We start from the raw sequence: 22,406 nt of genomic DNA, 5'->3' as shown, positions 1-22,406 counted from the left end.
TTGGTTGGTTGGTTGGTTCGGTGGTTTCTTTTGGGGATCTCGGTACGGGGGAGCGGGATCTTCGGGATGTTTGTCAGTGTGTTACGAGAAGTGGGGTGTTATATCTCTTTTGTGTTTCTGGTTCGGGGGTTCGGTCGGTGGACTGAATTAATCTCGAGGAGTTTTTAGTATAGCGTGTATATGCTAGATTAACGTTATGATCAGCGGTGGCTGGTGAATATAGAAAAGAACTGAACACCGTTCCCATTGTTTCTGCGTTTTTTTTTTATTGACTTTTTTTTTGCGTTTTTTCCTTTCGCTCTTTCAGCGGTGTATGCAAGAGGGAGTATTGTTCTCTCTTTTCAACTCTTTTAAACAATGTAGGCGTTTACGCGGAGGTGATCCGCTCTCTATACTGATTCGACATTGAATTGCTTTAGGACAATTTGCTCGATATAGTATATTATTGTATGTATATATATATATATATATATAATATTTATAGTATATGTATAAAGTTTCGCTAAAAAAGATCCTGAGGTATTAAAAACAGTCTCCATCCGAGAACGGGGACAATCTTGTGCTTTGAATCTTCGTCGTCTGTGATTCTTACGGTTCCGGATTCCTAAATCTCCGAAGACTTAGTATCTTTGTAGAATCTTAGAATTCTAGGTCCCTAAACACCTGCGCTTCTAGAATCTTTGCATTCTAGATCGCGATCCTATAGTTTTAGGACCACGGATCTTTAGGTCTCTAGGCTTCTAGACTTCTAGGCATTCAGGACACCTTCAAGATCTCGAATTAGAGTCTCCTTAGGATTGACATTTTTCAGATCCTTAGATCTCTAAGGCTTCAGACCTCCGAGCTTCTCAGATCCACTACTTCCAGGACTTTAGGTTAGCTTCTTAGACTTCTCGGTTTCTAGTTACCTAGATCCCTAAGTTGCCAGGTCCTAAAGCACTGAAATTCGATCTCTAAGTCTTCAGCTCTAGAATCCCAGACCTTCAAACTTCCGAGACTCTAAACTTCCAGGACTTTAGGGCCTCAGCTTGTCAGACTTCTCGGTTTCCAGCTGCCTAGACTCCCGAGTCCCAAAGCCAAGTCCTAAAGCATCGAAGCTAGATCTCCAAGTCGCCAGCTCTAGAATCTCAGATCGTCGGACTTCCAAGCTCCGAAGCAACGTCGATGTTTCGACAGAATGCCGTGAGTCAGAAGCCCAGAGACCCGAAGATCCCCCGGACTCCCCGAGCATCGGTGTTGTCCTCGTTCCGGATGGAGGTACGCAGGAAAACGAATAAACGCGAGGATCGGACGACACTAGCTGTCACAACGAAGAGGTTTTGCGATAGCCAAGCCACCTGACCGTTTTCTACTGTCACGGTTCCAACGGTTCTAGGTCGGGCGTGCCGCGTTGCGCGAGAATCTTCGACCTTTCTGTACGCGCCTGAATTTTGCTCTGCAACGACTTGATCTTCTCCCGGCAAAACTGTTCATCCGAGGACAACAAATACACGCCGAGCGAGCGAGCGAGCGAATAGATCGACACGAGAGACGGAGTTTTCGTCAAATCGAATCCCAACGATCGAAGATAGACAGATCGGCGGACAGAGGAAGAGAGAGAGAGAGAGAGAGAGAGAGAGAGACAGAGATCCAAGAAACCATGTTGACGAGAGAAAGAGAAATGTAGCCGGCGAGCAGAACCAACGTGGACACCATACCAGACGACGACCATGGGAATTCGAGAGATAAAAAAAATGATCGATTTCGCCGAGACACGAGCGAGAAAGTGAACGAAAGATAAATGGAGTTGCGAGTGGAACGGATGTGTTCGTGGGGAATGGCGGATGAAGGGGTGCAGCAAACAAAATTTCTCGTAAATCATATGTAGCCGATGCCGTGGATTGACAAAACATTAAACAAAATTATTTAGTCAACACAAACAAACATAGGAAAACCGAGAAAAAGAGAAAGAAAGAAATAGAAAGATAGATAGATAGATAGATAGATAGATAGAGAGAGAGAGAGAGAAGAAGTGGTAATTAAGTTCTATGGAAAGATTGTCGAGCAACGGTTCGACTTGTGCTCGCTGCGTTTCTCCACAAGTCTCGACGCGCGTGTCTGGAGGTCACTTGATTTTCTTGCGTATCCTTCCGTTTCCGCGTTCGCCGTCGGGGACCGGTCTCTCGGTTTCCGGTGGCGACGCGCGAACGCTGGCTAACTGTTATCTTTTTCGTTTAATTACTTGTTCGTTCATCAATTTCGTTTCGTTACAGGTGAGCTACTCGTGACCATCAAAACTCGAGAAGCCTACGGTGATTACTTCGCTGCGGATATTTATGCATTTCATCATCGAAACTCGAAAAATCGAATGATAATAACTGCTGTATAAAATTTCATTGATATTCGTCTACGCGATTTATTACGATGTATCGTAAATACGTTAATATTATCGATCGTATCGTTCTTCGGTTACCAAAACGATCGTAGATCATTCGAAATAGAAAATTCAATTTGAAATTTGTTTCCCTGCGACTGAGAAACAACGTTTATCAGAGTAACACGCATGAATATCCGTAGAACGGTGATTACGTGTGACAGAGACTCGAAACTGCGGTGGTGGACGAGACAGTTTAGCAAGACAGTGCCGCTACAGACGACTCGCGCGGCGGTGATACATCGATTTCCGGTGAGATGGTGACGATCGCCGAGCGCGTTCTGCGGCACGGCACAGTTCAGACAGCGAGAACGGCGAGATAAGGAGAAACAGTAGTAGAACGTTATAACGGGAAGACGAAGAATGTAGAAGAAAAGAAGAAATGCGAAAACAAGCAAAATCAAGTAATCCCCTCTCGTTACAACGACAATATATAAATGTATCGATTTATTTTTATTCGTTCGTGTAAATATATATATATATGTATGTATGTACGTGTACGTGTGTGTATATAATTGTGAACGTGAGAGAAGTGTGTGGGTTAGTACACGGAACAGAGAAACATAGAAAAAAAACGAGAAAAGAAACGGTGAAAAAGAAAAGAAAACTAAAGTCTAAGAAACAGAAAAACGACATGGACACGTGCGTGATTGTGTGACACGGTCGAGAGGTTTGTTCCTGTACGGTCCGAGGTAACGGAACAAAGTGTGAAAACCTTTGGTTAGAGCGTGATACCAACCAGTACCCCGTAAGAAATGTACCACCACGATGATAACATGTTTCGCGGGCCGACCGTTAGGCGATCGTTCGATCGGTCATCCGACCGAACGATCGGTTTCCGTTGCGATTCTTACATCAACGACTCGTTTCGATCGAATTTTCGAATGTCCTTTATTCGGAGAAGTTCTCGGGAAACCTCGGAATGTTTAATGGAAGAAACGAGCTGCGAGAGAAAGAGAAGCGGAGAAAGAAAGGGGAATGGGTTCCGATCGGAGGTCGTTAATGAGGTTCGATGTGACTTAGTTTCGATTAGAAATTAAGGTGACTCGAGAAGCTTGTTGCCACGTTGGGAAGGTTCGATCAGACGCACGACGGGACGAACGAAGTGTGGATAACGGAGGACGGGAGTGAACTGAATGGAAACACCTTGACACGAATCACGAGGGAAAAGAAATTCTGTTTCGACCTCTGTCTCCCCATAAATGGCGCTCCGATGATATCAAAATGTTTCCAATGGCAGGGCGATGTTAGTATGTTAATTTCCCTGTCGGCTGTTTCGTTCTGTTGATATTCGCGAGTGAATAGCGACGTTCTCTTATTCACGCTACTTCGTAATCACAAAGAAATAGTAGTAGCTCTTCAAACTACAATGCTTGTAGCAACAGAAATATATTTCGAAATGAAACAAACGAACTTTCGGTAAGCCGAAATAATTGTGTAATATTTAACCCTTTCCGGAGGAAAATCCATTAAAGTATACAAAGTATACATCTGCCCTGAGCAGACGAAATTATACGCGCTAATCTACTGCTAGTTCAGTAATTATTGCACAATGTTTGCAACTTAGTATCGAGTATATGAAAGTTTCATTTCTCGAAAAGTTCGTCCGTAAACGATGAATATTCGCTATAATCTTTTGAAACATCATTCGAAGGAAAGATGAATTGATCACCGAGGATCCTTTCGCGAACGAAACAGCCAACGAAAGTGTTACCAGTGGTTCGCCCTGCCGCGGTGAATGATTAACGTGGCTCGGTCGACGGTTAATTGTTAGTCACTTCTCTCGGAACGTGCAGGCACAGAGAAATTCGCGCGTGTAGAAGGAGGAGCTACCGGCGAGCGCGGACGTACGCCCCCCGGAGAACCGGAAGTGACGCGGAGGGCCATCGAAAGAGGGCAAAAACCGAGAAGAGAGCAACGCGGTATATCCTGGTGGTGGTCTTCAGTTGGTATCGAGCAAATGCAAAAAATCAACTTGCTGCTTTTAGCGCACTTGTGCAGGTGGTGATAAGGTGGGACCAAGGCGAACCTACCTGTTGCTCCTGCAATGCCTTCTCCTTGTCGGTGGACAGGTACGTGGGGCTGAGCACCGTCCTCAGCTGCTGCTCCACCTGCATGATCTGCTGCCTCAGCTGCTGTATCTCCTGCAATTACAGACACGAGCGTCTCAGCTGTATCCTTTTCGGAACCACCGAGACGATTACCGATTCCTTCTTTCCGCGGAAATCGAGATCTCCTGCGAAATCTTGGCGAAACGAAACGACGCGTCTAACGGTTCAAACTGTATCCTGTCTTTTGTTAATTGTGAATTCTTCGACAGTTTTGGTTTATCTTCGAATTGAGTTTCAAGACTTGTTGGTATGTCTTTCGAGAACGATGGCTGTAGTAGCTGTTGGATCATTGAGAAAGTGGTCCTTGTATTTTATCGTCAAGCTGAAGTGCGAGATTTCTATTGCATTTAACTGTTATATATCTATAATAGTCATCAAGCTCTAGTGTCTAGTCAAGCTGAGATGCAAGATTTCTATTGCATCTACCTACTATATATCTATAATTTCCGTGAAGCTTTAGTCATCTAGTCAAGCTGAAATGCAAGATTTCTATTGCATCTAACTATTATATATCTATAATTCCCAAGAAGCTTTAGTCATCTAGTCAAGCTGCGATGCAAGATGCTTATTGCATCTAACTATTACACATCTATAATTCCCACCAAGCACTAGTCACCTAGTCAAGCTGAAATGCAACACTCGTTATCTTATTTCAGCTTGATTATAAAATACAAAGACCCTACATAGTCCACTAATTACTATCGCCATTGTTCTCGACGTATCAAGAAATCTCGAAACAATTCAAGTATCGATACATCGTATCCTACGCGTCCGTTCTACAAATAAATTCCACTAGCAATTTCTGAATCAGACGAATCGGTAATCGCGTCTCGAAAGAATACAGTCCAGAGAGAGAGAGAGAGAGAGAGAGAGAGTATATCCTCTACCGTCCCCTAACCTGTTGGTATTGATCGATCTGTGTGAGACAAGCCTCCAAGGACGCCGTCTGTTCCTTGACGGTGCCGTGAAGGGTGTCCAATTCGGCGAGCAGTTCGTCGACGGTCTCGCCGATTCGACTGTCCCCCCCGATACCGGAGCGGAAGTGGACCTGAAGCTTCTCCATCGATATACCGATTTTCGTTTTCTGTATCGCCACGTCGCTGAGCATTTTCTCGCGCACGCTGTGCTGATCCCTGAGCGGTTTCTTTTTGCTCTGCGGCGACTCGAGGCTCTGCCTCGCCTTCTCGATCCACGACTTCACCTCTTTCATCTTTCTCTCGCACTGCTCCCATTCCTCGCTGGTCTCTTGCAGCAGAGCGTTCTGAAACGGGAACAAGTTCGAGGATTCACCCGGTCATCTTACGCGAGCGCGTTTCCTTCGCTACGCGGCCCTAACCGGCTCGCACGACACTAACCCTTTCCAACAGCTGACCCTCGACTTGAACCTTAGCCTCCTCGGCCTCCAACAGTTTCTCGGGCAAGTCGCCCACGCTGCAGATCTGACCGATATTCTCGAGCTCTTTCCCCATCTCGCTCAGATTCCTGTTGATCTGCTTGCAGCTCTTTACGGCTGTCTGTAACCCGCCCCGGAAACGAGTTATCGGATTATTCGGCTCGCCCGCTTCTCGGGGAGACTTTCGACACTGCCGATCGTTCTAGGTGTCCAGGCTTTTACGAGTATTCAAATTATATTTATAGCGATGCTATTATGTTTCCAGTTGGTCGACGTTTTTTCCCGTTATTCGGCTTTCTATGAAATAATCTTGATTAACCCTGATCGTATGTGTTTTTATAACGAATCACACCACGATGCGACTCTCAGTCGCTCGTGAGAATCAAAGGAATGATTAAAATGTTATCGTTTTTGTTTATAGTGTCATTTTAAGAGCCCTACAAGACTTTTGGCGATGCAATATGAGATAATCAAAGAATTTAAGTAAAAGATGCGACTCAAAGTCGCATCGTGGTCCGATTAGGGTTAATATCACCTATCGATGATTGCAATAGGATTCTAATATAACGATTACAACGATTATAATAAATTAATCTTCCATGAGGTGGACTACTATTACGATCAACGGTGTACGTGTCTCCCGAGAAAGGGGTTCCACAAAAGCGAGTCTTCAGACCAATAAGCAGTGTCGATCTCTGCGAATCGTTGTCGTTTCCCGAATACGGAAACCCAGAGACGACATTACCTATCGGAGCACCTGACGCACAGTTTGGCCAGTGCCTTGGTCACCGAACAATCTCCCCTTTGTTCACTTGACCAGGATAGAGAAGAACGCGCGTCTTTCAGCGACTCGACCTCTGTATTCCGCTTTTAGATCCCACTGTCTTTCCCTAGCGATGCGTGTAGAGTTCAATTACCAGGAAATAAATGGCCATTTCGCTCTAGCCCCGAATCATTACTGCGTCCCGTGATTCGTCTCGAATCATTGTCCCGCTCCAACGCGAGCCATCACAAAAGAACCATTTATCATCCCCAATTCAACGCACACGAGCTTCATCTAACAATCGAGAAACTCTGACTGCCCTTACTCGCATTTATCATCGATACATCGAATGAAACCGCGGCAAACCGAAAATCCGAATGACCTGAGATCAAGCGACGCAACGGTCATCTATCCCGATCAAAGAACATCCCGTGAGTCCCAGCGCGTACCGAGTACTCGTGCAGCCTCTGCCTGGCCTGCACAAGGGTGCTGAGCTTGAGCGGCTCAACCAGGAACTGTCTCTTCTCCTCGGTCCACGCCTTGACGGCCTCGTAGAGCGTCAAGAACCTCTGCCAGGCGTCGATGGTGTCCGCGACGACTTGCTTCCTCTCGTCTAGCCAGGTCCTGACTTGGTTCAGCTGTTCGGTGACGTTGTGCACGGTGCTGTCGATCAGCTGTTTCTCGGTGTCGTCCCTCGTGTTCTCGGCGATGGTGCGACCGTTCCTCGTTAATCGTTCGAGCTTGTCGGTGATCGTGCCCAGCTCGTCCTGCACCTGTTTCAGCTGCTCCTTGAGCGGGCCGGGCTCGATGGACCTGTCCTGGACCTTGAGCTCCGCCTGCCTGATCCACGCCTGGACCTCGTCCAGGTCGGTCAGGTAGTCCGAGCGGACGGTCCTCGCGCGCTTCTGCTCGCGCTGCTTCTCCTCCATGACCTGGCCGGTCGCCTCCGCGCACAGCTCAAGGCCCGTCAGGTGCTGGGCAAGATCGCTCGGGACTAGCTGCTGGCTAGCTTGGTACCGCGCCTTAGTGCTTCCTGAGAACTTCTTCGCCGCGTCGAGCAGCTCCTCGACGGTCGAGCGCAGCTCCTCCAAGGACCGCTCCGCGGCGTCCTGGTCCGGGCCGAAGACGTGCAGACTCGAGGCGCTGTCGCGCGCCTCGTTCAGACGCTTCCTCAGCTGCTCGATCTCGCGCTCGGTCCCCTCGAACGCCTCCAAGTCCTCGTCCGCCTTCTGGGATTTCTTCTGCAGGGATTCGACGAGCCTGCAAGGACCCCTTTCCTCTTATTTACCGATCCTCGCCGATTCGATGCGGATTCTGGCTTCTCTTCGCGAGCTCAGATGGCGCACGACAACGAGGAGTATCGTCGGCGGACCGGAACTTGTAAAATTATATTCCTCAGGTGCTATGATTCGGAGGATTATCGTCGTGTTTGAACAGCAGTCGCGTATGAGACGATTCATCGAGATAACGGAATTCGACTGTATTGTCGGAATTTATGGATATGCTTCTGAGAAACTACCGAGAGCAGTCTCGGACATTGAATGTAATTTTACTCGTTCCTGCGTCGCGTCCACTAACAATACACTCGAGGGTATATATAGAGTGGTCAATGAAGTCGCATCGTATGCGTTTCCAATCTAGATTCGCCCAAAGCGCATTTAACCTCACTCTGAATTCTTTTGTAATCGTTCCAGTAATTCATATCTCCAACGCGAACTTAATCCTCAAACACCCGTAACATTTAAAACTCGAACGAATTCGCAACGATGCAACTCCTGAAACCAACTCTCCATAATCCAGCAAATATAAATTCAGCGAATCCAATTCAAAAGAACAACCCGCGACCCTCTGAACGCCCTATGTCCAAAGACAACGAAGTCGTCCCTCCACCGTCGTTCAATGAAAACATCGCGCATCGACGAACGATCGAGTCGAGCCAGCCCCGATTCGCGTACGTCCGCGTAAACGTCAACAATCAACATCATAACACAACCCGAGGAATCCGGGGACCGCGGCGACTTACGTGTCCTGCTCGCGTGCACGTGACGACGGTGAATCGCGGATAGAACGCGGAATGTTTACAGAGCCTCGGAATACCGGCGTTAGCCGTCAGCAAATCCGGTCACCGTTTCACTGACGGAAAAACGAAATTCGCCCCTTAGGCAGCATAGTTGCGGCACGTCGCGGCCAGCCGCGAAAATAGACCTCGGCATATTTCCTGTTCGGGGCGGGGGGTCGCCGATAACGCGTGCCAGACCCGCGGTCGTTCGGTTTAGGGCAGGGTTTCCAACCGGCCGCCGTGCGGCAGAAATCTCGGAAAAAACGAGCACGAACGGCGAATAGCCCGAATTGATCGGGCCGGCCTTAAGGAATTGTCCGAGGCAGCGGTACGAATTTAGAATCGGAAATGCGTGTCGCTGGTTCGGCTGTGGCTGGCTTCACTCCAGCCAGAGCGGAGGACGCTTCGGCTAAAAGTAGACGTGCCGCGCGTGTGTGGACACTCGCGCGTACGTGTAACCGTGCGAACGTATCGAGAAGAACTTGTTAGAAACGAGATTATTCTTTTGCCACGGGTTACGCGGCTCTATCTTTAACCACTTCGGGCTTTCTCGCGGGGATACGCTCGCGAGGGAGCGGAGTTCATTGGTGGACAGATCGGGGTAATGTGTCCTGAATGAACGGAAAATTTCGGGTTGATCGCCGCGAATTGGCACCGGCGTTTCCATTTGTTTTGGCCGATACCAAACATTGCCTTTGATCGCTCGAAACGCGCGATCGCAGCCGTTTCGACAGCTAGGTCTATCTTTGTCTCGCTTTGGGGAATTTCAGCGAAGAAAACTGCGATTTATCCGTGAGATTGATTAGCGGGTCTACGCGAGGCTCGGTAGAGAGATTGAACGTCGAGCCGATTGAAGCGATAGCGACTGTTCTACGATCTTGGCTGAAGCGATGCAAGTTTAGGTGGTTCGGAAGTTGCTAGAACCGAAGGCGCGTCTATACATTGTCTGTCCAAGGTTGTATCAATCCCCTGCAAGCTTCCTTTCAGATTTCGTGGAATACAGTCGAAAGGGAACTATGTACCGAGTCCATCAAGCTAATCGGGAAGATCGATACCGTATTCGAAGCACGGTTTCCTTATTCGCCGCGGAGACTTCGCGAGGAGCGCGACCTTTCCAGCCTCGGCTTCATTGTCCTCGGCGAGATTGTAATATATTTCGCGGGAATGCACTGCCAAGTGTTTTCATAAAGATGACAGCATCGGCCGATACAGCGGAGGGATGTCGCAACCGTGCGTTCTTTCGGCGCGCACTCGCGATACACGTCGGTGCATCGTGTTTTCTGGCCAGACACCGGTGACGTCAGGATTAAACTCGCGTGGCCGATTAGTCATGATCGAGGAAAGGTTTTCGATGGCGTAAGTTATCAGAGTTGACACTCGCGTTGACGGGCGAACTTTTCAACTGTCCGGAAGAGAACGAGAACGTTAACCTACATGTTTTGCGTATGTAATAGACAAAATGCGCTGAGAAGCCAATGCAGTTCAGTCGAGAAAAATAATGTTCTTTGATACACTGATTTTCAAAATCATCGGTTTATTAATTTGACTAGAAAAGAATGTAAAGTTTTTCATTTGTCTGTCCTTTTACTTGTAACTCCTCTGAATCGTTGCAAATACACGATACTAAATCACCTTTAGTGTTTTTGCTTTTAACCGGTAATCAACTGCTAACCACTTCTCTAATTCGAAACGATCAACTTCCGACTCGAGCATCGAATGTTCAAGAATGTCCGTCAAATTCGGATGATACAACTATTCCAACAAAGTTCGCTTCGTTACATAATGTAAGAAGTTCAAGCGGCATTGCCACGTATAAAGTATCTCTATCCAACGAACGAGCAAGCGTTCGCTATCGTTAACGCAGAGAATTCCTCTTAACTGGTCAACCACTGGTGCTTCCACCTCAACGTTCATAAAATTCGATTCGCGTCGACGCGTTCCGCGAGCCTAGAGTCAAGACGCTACAGCGGGGAACGAGCTTGACTCGTTAATCCTGGCGAATTAGTCGAAGTGGAAAAATTCGGAGCGCGTGTAATCGGCGCGCATTGTGTGTCGAGGTGAACCGGAAACGGCAGCGGCGTTTCCAACGCGATGGGGATGTTCGCGGTGTCAATGTCAAGTTTCGTACGCTCCGCCGGTTTCTTTTCGCGCGGTGACATCACCGCTGCTAATAATGAACGGTGTTCAACGGGAGTGCAATCACCAGACCGGTGCAATAAATTCAAGACACGGCCGAGGTTTATGATACACGGTCCACGACGTGGCGTTCCTCGAAACGATACACCGCCTGCGGACGAAACTTCGAAATTCGACGATTCGCGCAACGAAACTCGAAGGCTACCGACGCGTCGCTAAGTAGTTCCTGCGAAATGATTTTCAATCGAGGAATCGAAATTTTCTGCGAATGAATTCTGCTTCTCTATTTATACAGTGGAATCGAAATTGAATTGAATCATTGAAAACATTTCATAACGTCGCATAATGTGAACAAAAATGTAACCAGGTTCAGCTCTATGCCGTGAAACTTTTGTCTGAAATATTTGTTTCTATCACTCGTACTTTTTTACCGTTTGAGTCCCAAGCGACAAGATGGCGCTTCACTAGTACACTGTTCAAAAGTGCCAGAATCAGATGAAGCTTATTTATTTCTTTTCCTTCTAATTATTCATTTTTATTTTTCTTATCTTTACCTCTATTTAAAATTTGTTTTTGTAAAAATAGAAAAATGGGACTGAAACGGTGAAGTTACCGAGTTTTGTCCAGAAAACGGCAATTCAGCCGCACAGTGCGCCGGTCGAGTTTATTCGCGGCCGAATGTGACTAACTTCGCCGGGATTCGCGTTAGCTTCAGCATCGGGACGTTTTATTAACCGCTTGTCCTGCGATTTCTGTCGCGATTGCGCATGGTCGAGAGAATTTATCGCGAATAGTTTGGAAAATAAGATAATCTGATGCTTGTTCGTTCGCTCTAGAGATTAAAGATCGATAATCGGCAAATAGGGTTCCATTTATGCGAACAATATATATGTATAACGCGTAAGTTCGTCGAATTTGCTCGAAAATGTTCATAACGAGGTTGACTCGATATTGTAGGAGTTAATCCCTTGCTATGTTTCATTTCTCTAATGAAAACTGGATAGTTAACGTGATCTTAAGATGATAAATGTGACAAGATGTTTCTAAATATTTCAGTATCTCTTAATCTCTTTCGAGCACCGAGGAATGCAGCGATGCTGCTAGAGTGATTTGTAGAGCATTGTCATTGGATGTATATAGAATTTCATTTCCTCGCGTCAAGGATTGTTTAGAGGACAGTTTCTTTAATAATGTTCAAGCGAAACTGAAGATATTCGAGCGATGCTTCTGTATGTTAGAAATTTTCATAATATTTCACAACATGACACAATTCTTCGCCAACGGAGGCAAATCTTTATAAATATCGCACGGAATCTACAATAATCCACGAAACGAGTTGGACACGTTTAAATAAACGACGCGTAACACTTATTATAAATGACCGCGTCCCCATGGTATCTATCACCATCAACCGACTCTTCATCTAAGAAGACATCCTCGATCTACGAACGTTCCTCCATAAAAATACAATCCCAAGTTAAAAATACACCAAAGAACGTGTAGTAATTTTCAGAATACTCCTCGGCGTCGGACGATCCTTGACACAAGAATCTATTTCGAAACTCTCTACAAATAATCCTTTCCAAAACCGTTCGGATGCAAACAGGTCAATCGAACAAGTGTATAACCACGCGACATATTTTCTAACAAATATCACGTTCCCCTCCGAAGCTAGGAAAATCCAACGCGCGAGGATGGAAACGACAATGTCCACGTCTAATCGGTGCATTCCGTGAAAATCTATTCCCAAAGCAACGATCGGCAAAGTGTTATTGTCCGCGAGAGATCGCCGGCGGCAGCGCGAAGCGGAAGTCTCCGGATCCACGTGATGCAATCCTTATCCGGGCATGTGACTCGAGCCAATGTGCTCCGGCAACATAACCGCGGCAAGATCGTTCGCCCGGGTATTTCGGTAACACAGGACGGTACACGTTTTTCCCGAAAATCGAACCACAGGAGACACGTCTCGGCGAAAGATCGGCCTCGAGACGTCTCGGAAACGATCCTCACTAACTGGAAGCACTTCGATCACCAAAAGGACACCAGAGAGAAATCCAAGAAGAACGTCCGTAGCGACTCGATCGAATTCCCTTCTCGATTAACTCCTCGGACGAACGACAAAGAAAGAATCTGATCGATCCCTCGAGATCTCTCCCCGTGAATCGCGCGTATCGGGAACCGATTTCTCCGATAAAATTCCCCGCTTGCCTCTGTTTCTAGAAATCCCCGGGTCCAGGCTTCGTGGTCGCGTGCCGTGCGATCGGTTTATATCCGCGGCGGGATATAGCGGATCGTAATCGGAGATCGCCGTGGAAATCGGATAACAGTATGGCGCGGCACGGTCAAGCTAAACAGCAGCGTTCGCGGTTCGAAACGTTATTAGAAGGGGCGTAATAGCGTTAGCTTTGAATTTTCGTCTTGGCGAGGCGCCGCGACGCATGCGGCCTGCGGCCGCGAGCCGAGTACGCTCGCCCCGTGCCGGCCAGGAACGAAAATCGACGACAGTCGGAAAAGAGGCGCACCGGCCGTTCCTAAGAATAATACCGGCGCGTCTTCTTCTTCGCGGCGAGAGGGAAACCGCGGGTTCATTGGCTCCCGGCCGTGATATTCCTCGTCCTCGTCTTCGCCTTCGGATTCGGCTGCCGAGCCGTCGTGATTTTTTACCACCCTTCCCGCTGCCGCTCGCCAGACGCGGCTCGATATCGTTGCGATGCGGATTGCGCTCGGTGTTGCAACGTTGCGCGGACGATCTCGGCTCTGTTTCCTTCCGCCCCTAACGCTGGATTTACGGACGTTCACCGTTTGCTCTGTCGTTTCTCGAACAATTGATAATCGTTCGGTTAGATCTTGGGAATTAGGTTTAACACGCGACGATTCAGATGTATGCGTCAATCGAAGGCGATTCGAGTATTCGCGAAATGTTTAGAGAGGTCGATGTCAGTCGAATTCGTTCCGTAGATCTAGTGCTAATTCGAATAGATGTTTAGTGATGATTTTGAATATTTCATCCTGAATTTAAGTGCGAAGATATTACTTTAAGAGTATAACGGGATTTTCGACGTTGCTTCTTGTTTCGCGTCTCGGGGTGTGTTCAATCAGATGCTAATTTCAATTGGATTTATTCGTCATTCCGTTTGGGTTACTAGTGTGGTGACTGTAAGTGGTTCGCTCGAGTTGTTTTGGAGCAATTCGAATAAAGATGGCAATGTTTGATAAGAATGTTGGGAATTTCTAAGAAAATTTTGAAAAAGGAGCTCTCGACGTTACCGCTTTCGTCGATAAAAATGCAAAGCGATCAAATCGATGGACTTCATCCGCGACGGAAGTTTTATTCCTACCGATCGGAAGTGTACGTGCAGTCTACCGCCGAATTCGTGTCGCTTAAATTACGTAGCACGATTAAATCTGCACGGTCCGCAATTGAAAATCGATCGATTCTAGTTTGACCCTGGAAATTGGGATCCTAACTTTAGACACCGCTGTAGAAACTTCCCTCCACTGTCGACAATGAAAACCCGACGTCCCGTTGTCTAATAGCATAATATATAGAATCTCCAATTAATGCGCCATGGAAACAATTAACCCTTTGCAGAGGAACATCGTTTAAAGTATACGAAACCTGCGGATTCTGCCAAATTATATACCGAATACTCGAATAATAGAAAATACGGAAACTACGTATTGATATCCTGTTGTGCGAGCAATTAAATCATTCAGCAATTAAATTTACGTTCCACTGACGAAAATCGATTCCATTTTACCTAAAACCGTACATTGCACCGCGGAATGAAGTATTCATTTCCGTCATTTATATCACAAAATTATTCAAAACGGTATAAAAAAATCTATCCCGATTAACGGGCTATTTTAAAAATGTCTAACGTCCACTAATCAAAACCGGAAGACTCGATTGCAAGTCGCCTGCCCCCGAATAAAACAACGCAAGCTCGCGTGACTACCTTAAAATATCCGCAAACCGAATATTCATTTGAATTTGTAAACGCGATACCACCCTGCAGTAGCACAACATTTTCTACATTCGAAAACCCGAGACTCTTCTCGACATTCCATACACATACCACGTTACGTCGAACCGTACCACTCTACGCAAAATGATCAATAATCAAAATCAGTCTACACGGCGTAAAATAATTAAAAAGTAAAATCCTGTCGCGAGGCTCTGCCAAATCTCCGACTTCGTTTGCACTGCAAGAGGTCAAAGAGGATCACCAGTTGAGATTCTCAAAGAAATTCGAAATTCTGTGACCGTTCGACCGTTTCCGACAGTTTCGTGATGGGTTATTTTAGTCTCCGATGGAAGATCAGCGTGCGAACGTTGAAATGATCGTGGTACCTTTTGAACCGATACAGACACTTCGTAATGGGAATGTCAAAGTTCGTTCGAAACGAGCGAAGGTAACTCTACAATCGCATAACCCTGCGCAATCCGACGATAATCATTGGTTCCGCGGTAATTACGGTTGTCAAGTGTCGGCCCGTTCGCGATTGTCCGAAAGAAATTGGAAATTCCGTTTGGACCGCGGCGAAAAAGGGAAACGGGACGCAGCACGAATTCGGCCTCGATCCGCAGCAACTTGTTCCAAACGGCGCGTTACACACGAGCACGCTGCGCCGACAGAGCACACGTGCACCGAAAGACGTTCCGGTATCGATCAGTGATAGAGGCGAGAGGGAGACAGAGGCCAGCTCCGGTCGGTCATAATATTTAAGCCAATAACAGTCCGCAATCCGGCTAACACGATAAACAGGATAAAACGAGCGGAGGGATAGCGCGAAAAGACGGAAAAACAGCCGGAGAGGCCGGTAAACAATTCGATCGTTACGTACTAGTATCGGCAATCGACATGCCGCGGGATGGATCACGACGTTGCCCCGAAGTTTCCGGCCCAATCGCACAATCCGGCGGACACGCACTTGGTTTAATCCTTGCTCCGTATCGAAAGAATCGGCACAATCGAAGAGACGAATAACAGAAACGATTCTCGAGAGCACGCGGAACGAACGTGGAAACCGAAGTCGCGAACGAGTCCGTCGGTGAAAACGTATCGAAAGTTTCTCGAGAGCAGTTCACTGGTCACTTCCGTTCTCCTCGGATGACGGTGCGCAGCGCAAGGTGTTATCACGACTGTTCCTCTCGCGGCGCGCGTTTAGCCAGCCAGCTCGGCTTAAAGGTCGTTCCACGGATTATTCTCGCGATAAAGTGACGTCGGGGCCGGCCGCGGCTCGTCGTCATACTTTATTTCCAGTGCGCCACGCCGCGCCGCGCCGCGCCGCGTTCCGAGTGGTGACTGTGCCTGGGTCGTGTCGGGACGTGTATTACGCCATGGAATTGAGAAGCGGGCCAACGTGCCCGGCGCCCGCCGAACTCCGCGCTTCTCTCACTTTTCTTCGTCAAATCTATATTTAGTGGCGAATTCGATCGACACCCCACGGAACCGGCGATTCGTGGCCCGCCGTCGGGAACGGGGGTGAAATGCACCCCCGAATAGCTCCGGGGGATGGTTCCGTGGGCGTGCTCGCGTCCTTCGACGGTGGGACCGTGGCTGGATGGTAATTGATTGTTTTATTAGTTCGATTCCGGGCTTGTAATCGACGCGCAAAGCGCAGGGCAACGATTCGAACGGCCGTTTCGGTTGAATTTCGATTTGAATTTTCAGCCGAACTCGAATCTCGATTCTTACGAATTTCACGGCTCGCGGACCGTGTTCGGTTAACGATCCTTTATCTTACGGACGACCGTACAATTGCTACCTGCTTTTGTGAATTAATGAACGGAGCGCGGTTATAGAAGATATTCAGAGTCTAATAATAGTGGTTAGTCATTCATATATTCATTCATCGCGAGGATTCGTCCGAAGTTATTGAGATATTTTTCATTCCCCGAGAGAGACGATAATACGACCGACTGTTCCTGATAGTTTCGCGATAGGTTATTTCAGTCTCTGATGGAAGATCAGCGTGTGAACGTTGAAATTATCGTGATATCTTCGAATCTGGCGTATATACTTTGTAATGGGAATGTTAAAGTTCGTTTGGAACGAACGAAGGGAACTTTATAATTGCATAACCGTGCGCAATCCGAGGATAATCATTGGTTTCGCAGTAATCACCATTGTTAAGCATCGGACGGTAATCGTAACGGTGAACCGTTGAGCGGGTCGGTTGAAATTATCGCGCGATTATTGAATCGATGGGGATGCAGCGAACACTCGATTATCTAATGTCGTTCGATTAATGACCCTCTGGGATTATAAATAATTCGAGACGCACGCACGTTGTGCAATACGCGTCGCTTGTTTACAAACAGCTCGCGGAAACGTGAGCCACGCGTGGATCGCGAGATCCGAATGATTAGAGGTTGATTCATTCGAGCAGAATCGGTGCATGATCTTTCCTTCGGTCGAAGGATTCCTCGCGTTGTGCAACATTGTTGATACACTTAGATTATTTATATCTAATAAAATCACCGCTACCGCGAGCAACGAATATTTCATCGGTTTCCTACTTTACTTTCAACTTCCCATGATCCTTATCGAGAGAATAATGATTTTTCCGATTGAAACGATATTAACCCTTATCGCTCTATAACATTTCTTGGATTCTCTTCTTCCAAGGACAAGATTCGCGCATAACGAATGCAATGGCCTTAGTTTCTTCGAGGTTCGTTTATTAAGATATTTAATATAAATTCTAATGCTATAAATTCTAATGGAGCTTATAGAGCGTAAAGGGTTAACAATTCCAACGGTCGAGATGCAGAAAATAAATCGCTACTTGTCCCACTGTTTCGCGGAAATTTACAGCGTATTCTGAGCTCATAGTCACCGGATCAAGACAGACGATTTATAGGCCTAACTATTTCTGTGCAGTTCGTACTTGAATGCGGTCTAATTCCGTTGTTCGAACGGAGTCGCACCGCCGCGTAACGAGATTATTCTAAATCGCAATAATGTTGCGGATGCCAGGTGTGTTCGTCGTCGAAACACAGCTGGGAAGCTTGTCGCGCGACGCGGCGTCGAATCAAAGGGCGTGCGCTCGCTCGCGAACTCGGATTATTCAAATTTCACTCCGATTATGAATATTCCGCCGCGGCGTGTCGCGGCGCATGGTGCACAACTATTTACAAGGTCTGAATTACGTCACGGGACTAATTTGGGTATGATGGAGCCGTAATACGCCACGCAACGCATGCTAAATCGATACATGTCGTAACCCATAAGGAATCTACTCCTGTCGCGAAACCTCGCGCTTGTCCTTTCCTTCCCCGGTTCCTCGGCCCCTTCTCGCGCGTTTCGCAACGGTTAAACGAATTTCAACGATCGCCTCGCGTCCGAACGGGACGAGGATCCTCGCCAGTTGATTGGCCAACGATACGAACGTCCGGCTGAACGAACAAAAAGGGAACAGCGGGCGTAAGATGACTGAACTTTCAAAACGACGCGTCCGATCGAGCGGCTCTTCGCCGCCTGCGACGATTCGACTGGAAATTTTATGCATTTCTCGCGTCAACCAACGAGTCGCGTCTTTATAGAACCAGTGAAGCTCGGCGGAATCTCGTTTGCGGGGAGGAATTCGATTTTAATTGTAGATTCCCCTTGATAAACGCCGTCGCTTGCGTTCTTCGCCTTTTTCGAGCGTCCGCTTAGCACGCGCGCGAATCGTCCGTCGGAAATTAACGAAGTTTCCTTGGCTGTTTTCGATATCGTGGAATGCGTCGGCGTGGAGAAGCTAGTTTCGTTCGAGTCCCGCGAGTTCGTGGAACAACTCGCGGTCTGCGGGCGATCGTGCCTGAAAGTAACGATCAAACAGAACGCATCCTGAAAAGAATGGGGCACGGTAAGAAATTGTAATGATTATCGATTATGTCCGATGCGACGAGAACCTGGAACAGAATGTGTAAGAGGGTGACGGGGAGAAGCGGACGATTACCTCTCCCTTCGGGAGGGATGGTAATATGCGGAAGCGGAAACACGTACATGCACATGCGTGGAAAATCGCACACAGCGCACCGCATGATGATTCGTTGCTCGACGGAGTTCCGCGAGATTCGAGCTGGAATACTGCGAGTCTCAAACTTCTACGGACGGCAATAATCAGATTTCATGGAATTATAATTGAACCGGTGTAATAATCGAACGTAACGAAAATAGGCTGTCAAACGAATCGGTATACTTCGCCGACTGTTCGCAACAAAATTCACGAACGAAAATAAATTGGAATGTATGCCGTGCGACTGACGCATAATCATCTTTATACGAAGCTGGAATACTTGGAATGCAAAGTGATCGTTTACTAAAATAATCTATTAATACTGAAATCAAAGAAACAGGCAGCTTGTAGACGACTAGAAAGTCTCCGTTGAAATAAAGAAGGTTTGTGCACGATAAAGATAGCGAGTTTCAGGTAACTGTGACACCTGTCGGGTGTCTGTCGCGTCGTTGGCGGTGCGTTCGCATCAACAAAACGTAGAAAAATGCATTTCCCACTCACGCTTCGACGGAACCCTGCAATTTGTCGAGTTTCTTCTCCAGAACGCGCGCCGGAGCTTCGGTGAAGACTGCGAGGTACGCGAGAACAGGTCCTGCCAGGTCTCTCACTTCTTCCATCATTGGTTTCAGCTTCTCCGATTCTGCCACTAATTCCTGTAACAGTAAAGACACTCGATGAAATCCGTGAACTCTTTCCACTTTCATAGAAATTCATTTATCCGTGTCTCCTCAGACTTTTCGTAACTCGCGTGTTCCTATCTTTCTAAAAGCTCACCGCATTTCGGAATAATGCAAATCACCGAAGAAATTAATTAATCCGAAGACGGTTCAGTCTCCGGTAGTTTCTTCGGAAATTCATTTTCGATCGAAATTCAGATAAAAATCGGTTTACTCTTTCGTTCGAATGTAAACGTTCGAATTGAACTCGAGCAGACGACATTCTTATGAATGTTTATAGGTGAACTTTGAAGAATTCGTACGATCATTCGGAATACTCACACGTAGAACTTTCATGGTGTCTTGCAGATGCTGCTTCGAGCGGATTATCGTGTCCACGAGCTTGCTCTTCTCTTCGGTGGCGTTGAGTTTCGACTCGATCAGCGACCATTGCGCTTCCAGCTCCTCCCAGTGTTTCGCGAGAGCTTCCAGTGCGTCCCTGCGACCTTCCAGACCGGAAATCAGTTCTTTCCACTCGGCGCCGACCTCCGAGAGTTGGGACTCTATCGTTTTCTTGTTGCTCGCGTCCGCCAACTCGAGGACCTCTCGACCCCGTTCGTTTAGGAGATCCAGTTCGAACTGCTGATTCTGTACAGATGAAATTCATCCGATTTAATTAAGTTAATTTGAATTTATTTCACGGTAAAATTCATCAGGATTATCGGCTTACCTGTATGTCGTTTAGAGCATGCGTGATCTTCTGAATGTTGAACTGCAAGCCAGCCAGCGTAGTGACGGGTTCATCGGTGAACCTGGTCCTCAAGATAACAGCTCGTACACGTTCCAACGTTTGCGTGTAGTCTCTCCAGGTCTCAGCGCCCTGTTCCAGTCTAGCGCGTTGCGACTTCGCGGTGTTTAGAGTGTTCTTTAGCAATTGAGTGTGTTGCTGTTGCTCGGCGGACAGCTCTTCTTGCTCGGAGTTGGTCAACGACGGCCAGATCTTGTCAGCCGCTTGTTGGATCTGCTGAGACACTAACTCGCGGATAGATGGTTCACTGCTGAAGTAAATCTGAAGGAAAGATTGAACAGTTGTTTATCAGCTTGATTAGACTCTGAGGGTTTGGGAAGATGTGGAAACGTTGAAGCAGTTTGAACACTTGAATTTCAAAGCTGAAGCTCTGATTATTATCTATTAGTTTAAAGTTCTACTTGTTATTCTATCTATTATTCGAAAGTTCTGATTGTTGTTCCATCTGTTATTCGAAAGTTCCACCTATTATCTTATCTATCATTCCAAAATGATTTATAGGTCAATTAGTCCCATGAAGTTCTACTTATTATCCATTAGTTTAAAGTTCTACACGTTATTCCATCTATTATTCCAAAGTTCTACCTATTGTTCCATCTATTACTCGAAACTTCCACCTATTATCCCATCTATCGTTTCAAAGTTCCACCATCCAATGATCTACAAACCTTGTGCTCTTCCAGATCGCTAAGAATATTCTCAAAGTCGAGTCCGTCCTTGCCACTCTCCAGCCGAATCTCCGCCTCTCGGACCCAGCCCTGAAGTTTCTCGGTGAGCGCGGCGTATTCCTGTCGCATCTTCATATTACTCTCCAGGTAATTACCGCGTTCCTCCATTTCCCTGGGAAGAGACGACAGCAGCGACACAGCTTCGCTGAGCATCTCCTTCAGCGATCCAGGCATGCCTTCTTCGTAGGGTATAGAATTCTTCAGATTCTTGATCCTGTCCAAATGCTCGTTGACGGCCTCGCAAAGCTCGTTATGCTTCTTCAATTCCCCTTCCACGCTGCTGGGGTCTCTCTGCAAAAGAGGCCTCGACTTCACTTCCTTCTCTTTGTCCTCCAACCAATGAAGAATCTCGGCCAGCTCTTTCGCCAGTCGCTTGTGCTCCGCGGCGGCCAACTCGTGCTGCTCTCTCTGCGTCTCCACCGCTCTCCTCAGGCCCTGCAACTGCTGCTTCAACGATTGCAGTTGTTCCGTTATGTTGTTCCTGTCCACCGACGATCCTTCGGCTGCGATCTGCTGACCTTTGTCGGTCGCGCTGGCCAGAGTAGCTTCGCATTCTTGGATCTTCAGAATCGCATCGTCGTACCTGTAGAAAGAAACATAGAGAAGTATAATTTTATCCTAGAAACAACTGGAAAATCGAGAAATATAGATTTAAAAGACTGAGAAAAACACACCTTTTGATCTTCTCCTCGATAGGCTGGCCAGAGTTCTCGATGTCCCGAACGATTTCCGTGTACTTGGCGATGAAGGTGGTGATCTCGGTGATCAAAGCGATGAACTGCTGTCTTAGCAGCAGCAGTTGCCGAAGTTTCGCTATCTGAGACTCGATGGCCTTTATCAGATCGTCCTGTTGAGTGAGCACACCGTGGAGGTCCGCCACGTTCACCGATCCCAGGTCGCAGAGTTTCGCCTTGTTGTCCTTGAGATCGTTCAGGATCCTCTCGTAAGCGTTCAGCATGGCTTCCACGTCTTCGACTCGGGAACCGATAGGCTTGTTCAGCTCGTGAAGCTCCTTCTGGACGTCTGTCATGTACTGCACAGCGTCGGCGACGCGAGCCAACGACTCCTCGGCCTCGTTGATGTTCTTCTGGAGAGCCTGGGCTCGTTCGTTGATGATCCCAGCTACTCTGCCGTGGGCTTCCTTCATGTTCTGCAGCTGCTCGGAGAGTTCCAGCTTATCCGCGTCGCTGACCGTGGGCAGGATCGACTTCCCTTGCTGCAGGATCTTCTCGATGTCGTCCGAGTAATCCTTCGCTTCCTTCCTTAGGCGATCGTACTAGAAAGGGGACAGAGGATTCAAGAAATCTGTTCATTCCAAGTGAAATTCGA

At 47.3% G+C, this 22,406-nt stretch overlaps 1 protein-coding gene across 3 annotated transcripts in view; it reads right to left on the bottom strand.

Annotated features, from left to right (window-relative positions):
• Msp300 (Muscle-specific protein 300 kDa) overlaps window positions 1-22,406 on the bottom strand; it is a 96,853-nt gene that overhangs the window by 21,352 nt on the left and 53,095 nt on the right. For 2 of the 3 annotated variants that reach the window (XM_076364804.1, XM_076364805.1), the window contains exons 28-36: window positions 21,752-22,353; window positions 21,018-21,660; window positions 20,272-20,610; window positions 19,884-20,189; window positions 19,387-19,538; window positions 7,130-7,940; window positions 5,880-6,038; window positions 5,423-5,785; window positions 4,447-4,557 (exon numbers count right to left, since the gene is read on the bottom strand). In XM_076364804.1, coding sequence (XP_076220919.1) covers window positions 4,447-4,557; window positions 5,423-5,785; window positions 5,880-6,038; window positions 7,130-7,940; window positions 19,387-19,538; window positions 19,884-20,189; window positions 20,272-20,610; window positions 21,018-21,660; window positions 21,752-22,353 — 3,486 coding nt within the window. Of the gene's footprint in view, window positions 1-246; window positions 1,466-4,446; window positions 4,558-5,422; window positions 5,786-5,879; window positions 6,039-7,129; window positions 7,941-19,386; window positions 19,539-19,883; window positions 20,190-20,271; window positions 20,611-21,017; window positions 21,661-21,751; window positions 22,354-22,406 lie in introns of those variants that run through there. The other variant, XM_076364806.1, reaches the window with a different exon arrangement.

This window comes from Nomia melanderi, chromosome 2 (genome assembly GCF_051020985.1).
Source record: "Nomia melanderi isolate GNS246 chromosome 2, iyNomMela1, whole genome shotgun sequence".
Lineage (NCBI taxonomy): Eukaryota > Metazoa > Arthropoda > Insecta > Hymenoptera > Halictidae > Nomia > Nomia melanderi.
This window is presented reverse-complemented; position numbering and strand designations above follow the sequence as displayed.